Genomic DNA, 13,498 nt, shown 5'->3' with positions numbered 1-13,498 from the left:
TTCTTAATGATCTTACTGTTTTTGTAAGTTTTGTGTGTATGGATGATACCAGGAGTAAGCATTCCAAATTCTCTTAGATGAGTGAGCACTGGCAAGGGTTTCTCTCTTGTGGCAAAAAAAAAAAAAAAAAAATATATATATATATATATATATATGCCAGTAAGGTAGGATGCTTCAGAGAGGGCAAATGAGAAAGATGACAATATTTTTAGACTGGCTTATTCAATTCTCTAAGGGAAAAAAAATCTTTATGTGATTTTTCATAGGATAAGGATAGTTTAATGTTCCAATCAAATCCTGTCCCTTCAAGTCAGTGGTTCTCAGACTTTAGAATGCTGAAGAATCACATTGGGCTTGCTGATTAAATACAGATTCCTAGGCTCCAACTCCCAAGATTCTGATTCTGCAAGTCTGATGTGAGACTCAAGAATCTTATTTTTAACAAGCTCTCCATGTGATTCATTTTTATGCAGGTCGTCTATGGACTATACTTTGAGAAACACAGCTAGAAGAAGTCATAAGGGTTTATTTATTTATTTATTTAGTTATTTTTTTATTTTTTTATTTTTATTTTGTTATTTATGATAGTCACACACACACACAGAGAGAGAGGCAGAGACATAGGCAGAGGGAGAGAAACAGGCTCCATGCACCGGGAGCCCAACGTGGGATTCGATCCCGGGTCTCCAGGATTGTGCCCTGGGCCAAAGGCAGGAGCCAAACCGCTGCACCACCCAGGGATCCCGGCTTTATTTAGATGAATATTTTTTTATTTAACTTTATTTTGGATAATTTTTTCTTGGTGATATACTAGGGTTGGTATAAACCCTAAGTCGTATATTGATCAACTGGCTTTTTAAAAACACAAACCCAATTTATTGCATTTGCCAACTTCTATGGTGTAAATTACTCCCACCATGACCAATTTTAAGCTACCCAGTGGTTTAACAACCAGCTCCCAAAATTCTTCTCACACGCTGATACAAGTTGGCTCTAGCACCATACAATATATATTTTATTTAATTATTTCAAATCCTTTGGGGTGTCTGGGTGGCTCAGTTGGTTAAGTGTCTGCCTTTGACTCAGATCATTGATCCCAGGGTCCTGGGCTTGAGGCCCGCATGGGGCTCCCTGCTCAGCGGGGAGTCTGTTTCTCCCCTTTCCTCTGCCCCACATGCTGGCTCTCTCTCCCTTTCTCTCATAAATAAATTTTTTTAAAAAATCCTTTGGAGAAGGGATATGTTAGTGGAAAACTATTATATCTGTGACAGCTAGAATGAAACAAATAAGCACTAGGACAGTTTGAATCACCTTAAAGTAACAAATTCTAAAGGTATTAGAAAAAAAGACAACTTTGTGAACTTTTATACACTGTTTCTTATTTTATTCTATTTATTTCCATGGCCATGTCACAACGAGTAATACTCTCACTTTCTCTAAGGGGTGTGAGTTGGTTTTCTACAGATGATGGTGAGCCAAGAAATGGGACTCTTGGGTTGGGAGGAATGCCAAGTGTTGAGCCTCCACCTCCACCCGCTGTGGTCCTCTGCTCCTGAGCTGCTGAAATGCTCTTGGTCATTAATTCTGTAGGACCTAACCATAAATCAACTCCTCCAACTTCTTCCCCTCTCATATGATTGAGATAACTTTGTCTCTAAGAAACCCATATCAGATGTGTTTTACGTGTTCATGTGTGGGAAGTGGCCTAAGTGGAGGCTAACAGCACAGTTCTTTCAATATTTTGACCAGACATAATTTAAGAAAATTGGACCTGAAGCCTATATAGCCAGCTGAGGTGAATTTACAGCCTTGCTTTTAAGAACAAAACTCCCTCAGGCACCTGCTTCCTTAAGGCAACCCCAGAAAGGAAATGAACTCTTGCTTAAAGACAACCCACCTTATTTTATGGGTTATCAATTTTCTAGCTGGCACACAGTTCCCTAGCTACTAAGAGTAAACCCTCCCAACCCTAAGCAAGTATTGAGCTACAAAAAATATAGAGTCTGCTTTCTGGCAAACAGCTCAGTTTCCTGAAGATGAGGCAAAGATGTGGTGCCTGGGTAAGTGAAGTTAGGGGAGCAGCAAAGATCTATGATGTGGACTCAACATCTAGATGTCTTTGCTGATAGATGCATTAAAATCTCAGCCTGAATTACATTTTACTTTACAGGATAAGTGAATCGTGGGCTACAGTGGAGAATTCATCTTCCCTGTTTTGGGGGGCAGCTCTGTCAGGTGAATAATAGTCAACAACAATGTAACACACTTGATTTCCTTTTAACTGCTCCACTGATCCTGGAAACAAGAGCTGATCAACGTCTTTAAAATGAGAAAGGACTAAGTAGGGTTTCTCTCCTTGCTATTGATCAAGTCAGCCCTCTCAATGGGAACAGACTACAAGACAGCAGTCAGACGCTAACAGTAGCTATTCAACTTGCTCTGTGCTAGAAAACAGGATGAATGAGTAGGATTTTCTTAGTACGTATTACTGGAGTATTAAAAAGGACAAGAATGGACTCTTTAAAAACTGCAAGAGCTATTGTTACTAATAAGTGGCAAGTTGGACAAATCTGACTTTGTGCACGATAAAATCAGAATCAAGTACTTAAAATTATATGCTAGTTTTGTCATAATCTCAGTCTCTCTCCAAGATCCATTTGGTTGCGAAGGTGAAGAATTTTCAGGAGAAATATGAATATTCAATGACATGTTTCAAAATCAGACATTTACACATTGACTTGGGGTAAGTGCCAGAGTTCACCTCAAAGATAAGTGAAGGGCCTCTTGTCCAAATGGAACATTAAGCTCCTCAAACAGGAGAATTCAGCCCTTGCAAACTGTCATTATTTCAGTAAACGAAACCGGCCCTTTAACAGATGGGCGACATACTTTGCAACTTGCTGATAGCCTAATAAAAGACACTGGCTTTTTAAAAATGAAGGACATGCACTTCTCAAATTACACCACCCAAATGGATTTAGCAGAATAAAATTAAGAAGGCATACAACAGCTTGACAGAAATTAGGAACAGACTATGGAAATTTGATAGTTCTAAACATCAACATCAAAATGACCTTTTTATTAAAAAAAAAAAAGAAACTTATTGTTTAAACCATAGGGAAAATATACACTGATATAGTCAAAACTGGGGTAGCATATTTTGGAATTATAAATACCAATATAATAAAAACATAAAGTTAATTTCTTCTCCAAATATAATAAAAATTCCTCAGACAGGGAGGTTCCATATATATCAGGTACCTTTCCTTGTATATTGGTCAAACTTTATGCTTCTTAAAATAAAATTTCTCCAGTTGATTGATGCAATAAACCAAATAAACACAGGCCATAGGCCCAAACAAAATCAGGAGCTCAGCATTTCTGCTCACCTTTCACGTTCTTCTTTCATTTTTTCCAGCTCTTCTTCCCTCAGGCCACCATGCTTCAGAGTACCCTTCTGCTCAGCCTTGCCACCCCTGTCATCTTTCTTCTTTCCAAATCTAGAAGAATATGAAAGGGAAGATGATTGTTAACAATAACCATGTTCTTTTGGTGGTAAATTTAAAATATTTATAAGATGAACCATCAAACCATAATTCTTTATTCTAAGTAGTACAAAATCATTTTGCGTAAAATGGAAGTAAAATAATATATTGAAAGAGGAAAAAAAAGTCACTAAATTCCCCTCCTTTTCCTCTTTCTTCTAACCTTCCATCTTTCCACTGAGATACTGAATGTGCAGCATGCACAAAGTCATGTGGTTAAAGAGTAAAAATCTCAAACCATTAATTCACTAGAAATGAAAGAACTGAAAGGTTATCATTAATATATGACTAAAAACTGACTGAACTCCTAAATAGGCCTCCAGAGCTGCAAGTGGCATTGACATTTAAAGTTAAACTCATGAGACTAGATAATGATGGTGCTTCAAGGGACTTCGACAAACACTTAGTTTACTACTCTCACTTTGCACATGAGGCTTTCGTCCTTGCTTACCCAAACCAATTCAGGGAAGGGCTGGGATTAGAATTTGCGGTGTCTCCTTCAGAGCCCTGTATCCTTCATACCACATACACTCTCTCAGGTAGCCCCATCATCCTAAATCAGCCTAGGGTCAGTATGCTCTCAGAACTCCTCATGCCTGCGATATTTGTAGCTAACTGGGAACAGTGGCAATTATAATACATTGTTTTTTTTTTTCCTCCAGCTTTATTGAGGTATGATGGACATGCAACATTGTGTAAATTTAATAGGTACCACTGTTGATTTGATACATTTCTAAATTGCAAAATGATTCCTACCACAGTATTAGCTACCACTTTCATCCCATCACATAGTCACTATTGTTTTTTTGTAGTGAGAGCATTTAAGATCTAATCTCAGTAACACTCAAATATAGAATAGATTTTTATTAGCTACAATCACCATGCTGTACATTAGATCCAAAACTTATTCATTTTATAACTGGAAGTTTTTACCTTTTGACCCAAATCTCCCCATTTCCCCCTATCCCCAATGCCTGGTAACCACTGCTCTACTGTTTCTCTGAATTTGTCTTTTTCAGCCTGCACAGTGTATATGTATATACATATATATGCATCTATATGTGTGTATGTATATGCATATATACATGTTATCTGTGCATGTGTTTACACACTGCATCTTCTTAATCCATTCATCTATTGATAGGCAATTAGAATGTTTCCTATCTTGGCTATTATAAATAATGCTGTAATGAACATGGGAGTAGAGATATCTCTGTGGGATCCTGAACTCAATGTCTTTGGATATATATCCAGAAGTAGAATTGCTGGATCATAGGTTAGTTCCATTTTTTAATAGTTTTTATTTAAATTCCAGTTAGTTAACATATAGTAAAATATTAGTTTCAGGTGTAGTATACAGTGATTGAACACTTCCATACAACAGCCAGAACTCATCACAGCAAGTGCTCTCCTTGATCCCCAATACCTATTTCACCCATCCCCCACCCTTCTCCCCTCCCACCCCTCTGTTAACCATCAGTTTGTTCTCTATAGTTAAGTCTGTTTCTTAGTTTGCCTTCTTCTTTTTCTTTCCTCTTTGTTTTCTTTCTTAAATTCCATGAGTGAAATCACATGGTATTTGTCTGTCTCTGAGTGATGTATTTTGCTTAGCATAATACCCTCTAGTTCCATCCACATCATTGCAAATGGCAAGATTTCATTCTTTTTTAATGGCTGAGTAATATTCCATATACCACGTCTTTTTTACCCATTCATCAGTCAATGGACACTTGGGCTTGTTTCCATAATTTGGCTATTGTAGATAATGTTGCTAAAAATATCAGGGTGCATGTATCTCTTTGAATTAGTATTTTTGTGTTTTTTGGGTAAATACCTAGTAGTGCAATTGCTGGATTGTAGGGTAGTTCTATTTTTAACTTTATGAGAAAACTCCATCCTGTTTTCTACAATGGCTGCACCAATATGCATTCTCAATAGTGCATAGAGTTCCTTTCTACATCCTCGCCAACACCTATTATTTCTTGTATTGTTGATTTTAGCCATTTTGACAGGTATGAGGTTATACCTCATTGTGGTTTTGATTTGTAGTTCTCTGATGGTCAGTGATGTTGAGCATCTTTTCATGTGTCTGTTGGCCATCTGGATGTAGTTCCACTTTTAATTTTTTTGAGGAACCTCCATGCTGTTTTCCATATTGGCTGCACCAGTTTGCTTTCGGACCAACAATGCACTAGGATTCTTTGCAATTATGATACTTTAAAAGAGTATTGCATTTCCTTAGCAGTGTTAGGAAAATAAAAGTGCACATTTGAAACAATAATAAAGCTATGGTTAATACTAGGACACATTCTTAAATAACAGGCATTTTCCCCAACAGATATTTTCCTTAGAAGTAATCTCCTATGGTCTTGGTATCAACACATATGAAAGTAACTTATGTCTCCTAATAATGAGGAAAAAATCATTAAATTATCCATACTCTTTAGTTACATTAAAGATTCTTGTCAAACTACAGGAAATGCCATTTTCCTTTGTTTCTTTAATAAGAATAGCTGTAAATGTTACTTCTGTATATATAAATGTATGTATACCTTTAGCTTGCTCACCCAACCTATGTAATTACCTGTGTATCCATTTATCTACGTGTCTGTCCATCTATCCAAACTGAGGACCCTACACATGCTCAGCCTGACTGCCTTTCCCTGATTCCCATCCCTGTCCCCAACTTCCCAACATACACAGTGAGTCAGAATATCCTCACATGAAGACCTGACTCATAAACCTGAAACTCCCATCTTCTTCAGAATTTTGTAAAAATTGGTAAATATTTTGTCTTTTAGGATTGTGTTTCAGTCCAAAGTAGAGGCTGTCAGTCAAGTGGCAGCACTGGATATCACGCATGGAAGATCTCATTGCTAATACCCATATTTCTGTTGTTATTAGAGCTCAAAGCACCCCGCTTTCCTCAGATGCCTCTCCTGGTCTTGACTCTTCTATAAATTTTTCAATTTATAATTTCAATTAGTAAATTCTTGCTCATGAACTTTCTCTTTCCCCATTGCCATCTTGCCATCTGCCTTTGCTTCCACTGTAATTCTTTGGCTGCATCCAGTCTTGTTTGGGGATTCTGGTGGATCAACTATGAATTTTCACTCTATCACCCCCCAGACATTTTTTTCCTGGTCCCCCTTCTATTTCTTAATCAATTCTTCAAAAAAAAATCAATTCTTCTTTCCCACTGAAGAAATGACCTAGTGTCATTTATAGACTAAGGAAAAGAAAAAATACAGACAAGATATAAGATCACTAATTTCCTAATATAACTCAGATTTGTTGACATATTTAAGATCTCTCCTTAACTTACAAAGCAGGATATATATAAATAATGTGTGTTTTCATGTGTACATTCTTTAGCTTTTCAGACCCATGTAGAAGAGTCTAAATTTCTTTATGTGAGAAGTTAATATCTTTGTACATCACTTAGAGAAATAACTTTCCCTCAAAATGTCATCAAATACAGTAAAATTGGGCCAAAAAAATCAAAATTGTGAGGAGTGAGGATAGAATAATGCTTCAATAAGTTGATGAGGGTAAAAATATTGCCCCAAATTCCATAGACATTAAGCATGTTTTTCTTCTATGTCCCAAATATTTCTTCTAAATTTGAAGATTTGGATTATCTGAGATGAAAGAAGTCTTGTTTTTGAAGGGAAAACTAACCTATTCCTGAGTCTACCCTGATCTTTATTACCACAACCAGTGAATTGTTTTTTCTTCCTGTTGCTAAAATATTTCACTTGTACTGCAGCTCAAAAACAGCTTACTGTGTTTTTATCATAGTGGAAAAAGTCTGATAAAGGTTAGTTGTAAGTAAATTCTGCAAAGCATTTTCTTCTTAGCAAGAACCATCAATAGTCAAATCAACCAATTCTACAAATAATATAAATGTTTTGATTTAAACTCCATGATCATTTATTAAAGTTTCCAAGAAGAAGGCAGAAATAGCTGTGAAATTTATTTCATTAGACAGAGAACAGTCATAAATTATCTTATTTTGTAAAGTTTGGGTAGGTTCAAGAACAGAATTATAAAACAATAATCTTCAAAAGGACTCCCACATTGTTAAGATGAGGAAATTGAGACCCAGAGAAGTTAATTGCTTTTATTTATTAACACACCGAAATCTTTTTTCCAGTTTTGCAATCAGACAACTTAATTATCAGTGGCGGTGGTGGGAGGGTGTGGGGAGTTGGGAAAAAAGCATCGGTTTGGTGAATTATATAAGCCTGGTGCCCCGTCTTATATCAGCCTATCTGGGGGTCACTTCCCAGCCTTTTTTACTTTCACGGACATACAGAAAGAAGAGTTGGGGAGGTTCAAGAACATTAATTCATCTCTCCATTAGTTAGTTATTTTTGTGAGAAAAGTCACAAGAACTCTAAATGGCTGAAATTATTGCTTTGCATTCTATGGTTTCAAATATCCCCTGCATTCCAGGCCTCCCATTATCTATTACCTAGGAAATTTGAGAGTTGGCCATTCTGGGCTAGGTGCCTTAAGGAAATTGCTTGTAGGTCAACCTTGCTTTATATAAAAGATATTTTCCTAAAGAATTCAGTGCAAACATATGGTTTGAATCAATAAAATCTTGCTTTCCATGTACCTGGGAAGACTGTTTAAAGACTCTTATGATGGATCTTTTTGTAAAGTGGAAAAATCACCTTTCAACATACCCTTTATGTAAATTTAGATTTTCATGAATTATAAGTTTGCTTAAAACACCTGTCCCTGTTATTTCTACAGAGAGGCTACATGAAACAGCTTTATGGAAAACTAGTTTTCTTTCTGTTCCCCTTTCTTCTTCCATTCATGCATTTGTTTAAAAAATATTTATTAGACATCTATTCTGTGGTGGTCATTGTCATAAGCACCTTAGTATATATGGATGTAGAGTTGGGATGCAAATCCAGACAATACCCCTATGGAATTTATATTCTAATGGAGGAGGTGGGCATCAAACAAATACAAATATGCGATTATAAGTTGTAAAAGAAAATGCTATGAAGGGTTTAAGAGAGACTATAATAGGAGATTGATTGGTTGGGAAGTCTTCAGGAGGAAATGACATTTACACTGAGACTGCATAGGTAAGAGCCTCCAGACAAGGAGAGATGGGAGATAAGCCTTATGGGAGGAAGATAAGCATACACAGCACTTCATGATATGGGGAAGATCTGGCACATTCCAAGTGGTAAAAGAAGGCCAGAGTAGTTTGATAAGGAGACCAGAAGAACACACAGGATTAGGATTAGGAAAGCAGGGCAAGGAACCTATAGTGCAAATGTAAGAGAGATCTGGAGTTGAGCCTAACAGTGGCATAAGGTCCTATTTTAGTAAATCAAGCGACAGAGAAACTAGATAAGGAATGGTAAATTTAGAGTCAATAGAGGAGAAACGGGCATAAGCAAGTCATTCTAAGCAGAAGTGATACAATGTGATGCACACTTTAAAAAATATTTTATTTATTTATTCATAAGAGACACAGAGACAGAGACATAGGCAGAGGGAGAAGCAGGCTCCTGGGGGAGCCCAATGTGGGACCCCACCCTAGGACCCCAGGATCAGGCCCCAAGCCGAAGGCAGACGCTCAACCACTGAGCCACCTAGCACCCCTGTGATACACATTTTATTTTATTTTATTTTTTATTTTTTTAAGATTTATTTTTATTTATTTATGAGAGAGAGAGAGAGAGAGAGAGAGAGAGAGAGAGAGAGAGAGAGAGGCAGAGACACAGGCAGAGGGAGAAACAGGCTCTATGCCGGGAGCCCGATGTGGGACTCGATCCCGGGACTCCAGGATCGCGCCCTGGGCCAAAGGCAGGCGTGAAACCGCTGAGCCACCCAGGTATCCCCATGATATACATTTTAAAGGATCATCCTGGTTGCTTAAGTAAAAAGCATCAAATTAAGACAGTAAAGCCAGGGCAGCCCTGGTGGTGCGGTGGTTTAGCGCCGCCTGCAGCCTGGGGTGTGATCCTGGAGACGCAGGATCGAGTCCTGCATCTGGCTCCCTGCATGCGCCTTCTTCTCCCTCTGCCTGTGTCTCTGTCTCTGTGTGTGTGTGTGTCTCTATGAATAAATAAATAAAATCTTAAAAAAAAAAAAAAAAGACAGTAAAGCCAGTCCGTGAGTGCCACAGGAGTGTGGGTGAAAGACAAAGATGGCCTAGACTGGAGAAGCGAAGGCAGCGGTTTGAAAATGGTGGGTCAGGGACAAGGGACTGAAAGTTGACTTTTCAACATGGTTATTTTAGTATGTCTTTGGGAAATCCAAAAACATGGACTAGGGATGAGGACAGAGTCCTAAGGAACTGTAATATTTAAAGGCCAGAGAGAGGGATGGGGAGGCCATGTATATAAGTGACAGAAAAAGAACAGCTCGAGAGATGAAGAAAATCAGGAGAGTGCAGTATAAGAGACCCATGGGAAGGGCGCTATAAAGGGGCCAGGAACACTAGAGGAAAATGCTCTTGAGAAGTTCACTGAGGTCAGGAATCCAGAGTTCACTGGATTTGGCACTTTAAAGCCATTCATTATGTGGGCATGGTTCATGGGAGCGGCATGAGCTGAGGCTAGGTGACAGTGATCTCAAGAGTGAATGGTAGGTAAGTGTGAAAGTGTGTATCTGTGTGTGTCCAACTGCTTCAAAGAGTTTGGCTGGAAGGGTGATTGCTGAAGGTTGGGTCGGAATGTTGAAAAAGGAGATTTTCAATTTGGCTGATACTAGAGGACTTTTGTTTGGTCATAGGAAGAAATGTCAGAGTGTAAGAGATTGGAAATGGAAGAGAGAGGAGGAAAAAAAGCTATTTTGTTTTTTTAGTGTGTGAAAATATTCATAACAAGGTATATCATTTTAATCATTACTAAATAGACAGTTCAGTGGCATTAAGTACAGTCAGTGGCATTAAGTACAGTCACAATGTTGTGCAACCATCAACCACCACCTGTCTCCAGGTACCCACTAAAGAGTAGCTCCCCATTTCTCCCTCTTCCAGTCCCTGGCAACCACTATTTTACTTTCTGTCTCTATGAATTTGACTATTCTAGTTTCTTCATATAAATGGAATCATACAATATTTGTTCTTTGGTGTTTGGCTCATTTCACTTAGCATTATGTCTTCAGGGTTCATCTGTGCTACAGCATGCTCAGGATTTCCTTTTTTTTTTAAGGCTGAATAACATTCCCTGGTACATACATACCATATTTGTTTATCCATTCATCCAAAAGATGGACTTTTGGGCTGTGTTCATCTTTTGGCTCTTGTGAAGAATGCTGTGAACACTCATATAGGAGAACAAAGTTCTTGACAAGAGAAGAGGAGAGGGATAATAGAGAACCTCCAGAGAGACAAGAGAAGAAGACAGGGATATATAGAGAACCTCCAGAGACTGGCCTTATATAGGAGGAGACTTAAGTAAAGCAGCTGCTAGAAGAAGTAACTAGTTCACTTATAGAATTGATGGATGGACAGTGGAGGAGCTCCCAGGTAATTAGTTTATTAGTATGATGCAACAAGTATAAGAGAAATGGTTTCTTTCCTTAAAATGAGACTTCTTGGTACAAACTGAGAAATCAAAATAAATAGACTATACAAGGCAGAAAAGAATCTCAGAAAAAAAAAAAAAGAATCTCAGAAAGGGTTATAGAAAAATACCCAAATCAGACCTCTTATGTTGCAATTTTGCCTAGGTAGGGAGGCCCTAAAAGGCCACGTGGGGAAGTAGAATTTAATAATGGTTCATTTATCCATCCATCCATCCATCCATCCAATCATTCATTCATTCATTTACTGAGCTTCCGTGACACGTGACACATCACATGGATCATTCACATGGAATGTAACCATTAGCACCATCAATTGTTAGGTAAATATCTAACTCCTCAATCCAATTAACTAAACAAGCTCCCAGCATCTTATTGTTTTCTATATGATAGAGATTTTAATATAATTCTTTGTAGTTATCCCTTAATTTCTCAGTAAATTCTGTTTTTCTTTTGTTTCTATTTCTTTCCTTGAGTTTTCTAGGTAATGATGACTTTCGAATCCATCCCAGATTCCCACACACCTTGATAAATGATCCCAATTCACAACATGTATAGCTCTATCTCTACCTTTGTTCATGTCTAGTCTCTCATTTAATTCACTTCTTCATTCTGCTAAGTATTGCCTGTCTACAGTTTTCTGCCTAGATCCTACTGGGCAGTTTATGCAGCTGTTAGTATCTGCTCTTCTTCCATTTAGTGCACACACTGTATGAAAGCAATCATGAGTGAAGGCTTACGAGGACTAAAAAATCCAGCAAGGAAAAAGTTCAAACACTCTTATTTTAAATTAATGGTGAGCTATGAACCAAGGAGAGCTGCAAGTGTGACACAGAACGTATTTCTTCCTTCTGCAATCCAGAAATATCTGTGGGTGTCAGTGATGTATTTGGGAAAGGCTACAAAATCCAGTAATTATTATTACACTCAGAATATCTACCAAATGGTGTCAGACATGAACATGCACCAACTTCAAAAAGAACAACAACAAAAAAACAACAAAAAAAGAAAATGCACCAACTTCATAGTCAAAATACGCTCTGGACTTTGATAATGGTTCATTCTCCCTGTAACCAGCTGACTTATAAGCTAGATACTATCTTGTCATTTTGTAAATTATACACTTTGAAATAGCTCAAGCAAAATATGGGGGCAGAGAATGCCACAGACCTTTGACTATATTTCCATAGTTTACTTTGAAATTCACCCATAAAAGGTTTCTGGTGTCTGATGCATTCTAAGTTGGGCTCTGAATTAGCATATGCATATGCTGATGAAATTTACTTCCATGTATTGAATCTCATATGGTTTTGTGCACTTTGGCTATTGCTTCTCTCTAAAATGTATGTCACAAAGGTCTTTACTTGTTTACCTGAGATGGTTTCCATTGTACTTGAGAGTTAATGAATCTGATAAAAATTCAATGAAAATTGACCAATTAGAGAGTCCCCCCCCCTTTTTGGGTACCTAAGGGCATTGCCTATTTTTATGTTAATATTATTGAGAGAATAATGAACAGATTTGTGTTTGTTGTTAATGTGGATTAGAAAAAAATATTCTACTTTTATTTTTAGCATTCCACAGTATATTTGATTACCAGGCTAATGCCTGTGATTTTTCAGGAGGGAGGTGGAGTGCTAAAAACTCAGTATACTTTCCATAACAGAAGGGTTGTAATTTAAACTCTATAAGCCCACTCCATGGCATGCAGAGGGAAATAGAGATTTGCTTTATAGGATGTGTTCACAAGGGGAAGCTGAGTGAGTTGATGGTTTAGTAACTGAAGAAAAACTCAGTATTAAAAATCTTTCTTGTTAACTAACTGGGTCAAGCAGTTGAGGCTTTTCTTATGATTTCTAAGTAAATTTTTAATTTCTGGTATCTTATTTAGATACTTATTTGGGGTATGTTTATATGTTTCCAATATGAAGACAAGCCATATGAAAACAACAAACACGTTTAATCCCACTGATATCTTTACTACTTCCTTTGAGGCTAACATTCCCACCTATCCTTAAACAGCTACTTGCCTTCGGGTTGTTGCTCATTCCCAGAATGAGATTCCTAAATTGGTGGTCATGGAGACTCTTCATTCCAAAGCAGGGAACCTTCAGATCTCAAATGTGTTGATATTTGTTTTTAGGATTGAAAAGCAGGGAGGTCCTATAACATTCTAAGATTTCTGCCTAAGTGGATAAAACATCTGCTGGGTAGAGACTTAAGCAGCATTCTGGCTCTAAACTCAGCTGCTGGGAATCCTTGAGCTAATTTGCTTTCCCAGTCTGAGGAGCTAGGAAACACAATAGATTTGGAAGTACTGAATATATTATAAATAATTCTAACGGGTCCAGAAAGCAAAGTAAAGCAAAATGTATACCACTAATAACCCG

The 13,498-nt window shown here is 37.6% G+C and overlaps 1 protein-coding gene across 3 annotated transcripts in view; it reads right to left on the bottom strand.

Moving 5' to 3' along the window:
• PARD3B (par-3 family cell polarity regulator beta) overlaps positions 1-13,498 on the bottom strand; it is a 991,638-nt gene that overhangs the window by 197,514 nt on the left and 780,626 nt on the right. For all 3 annotated transcript variants that reach the window (XM_055345407.1, XM_055345409.1, XM_055345408.1), the window contains one exon: positions 3,390-3,500. In XM_055345407.1, coding sequence (XP_055201382.1) covers positions 3,390-3,500 — 111 coding nt within the window. The remainder of the gene's footprint in view (positions 1-3,389; positions 3,501-13,498) is intronic.

Source organism: Nyctereutes procyonoides, unplaced genomic scaffold, assembly GCF_905146905.1.
Source record: "Nyctereutes procyonoides isolate TBG_1078 unplaced genomic scaffold, NYPRO_anot_genome, whole genome shotgun sequence".
Taxonomy (NCBI): Eukaryota; Metazoa; Chordata; class Mammalia; order Carnivora; family Canidae; genus Nyctereutes; species Nyctereutes procyonoides.
This window is presented reverse-complemented; position numbering and strand designations above follow the sequence as displayed.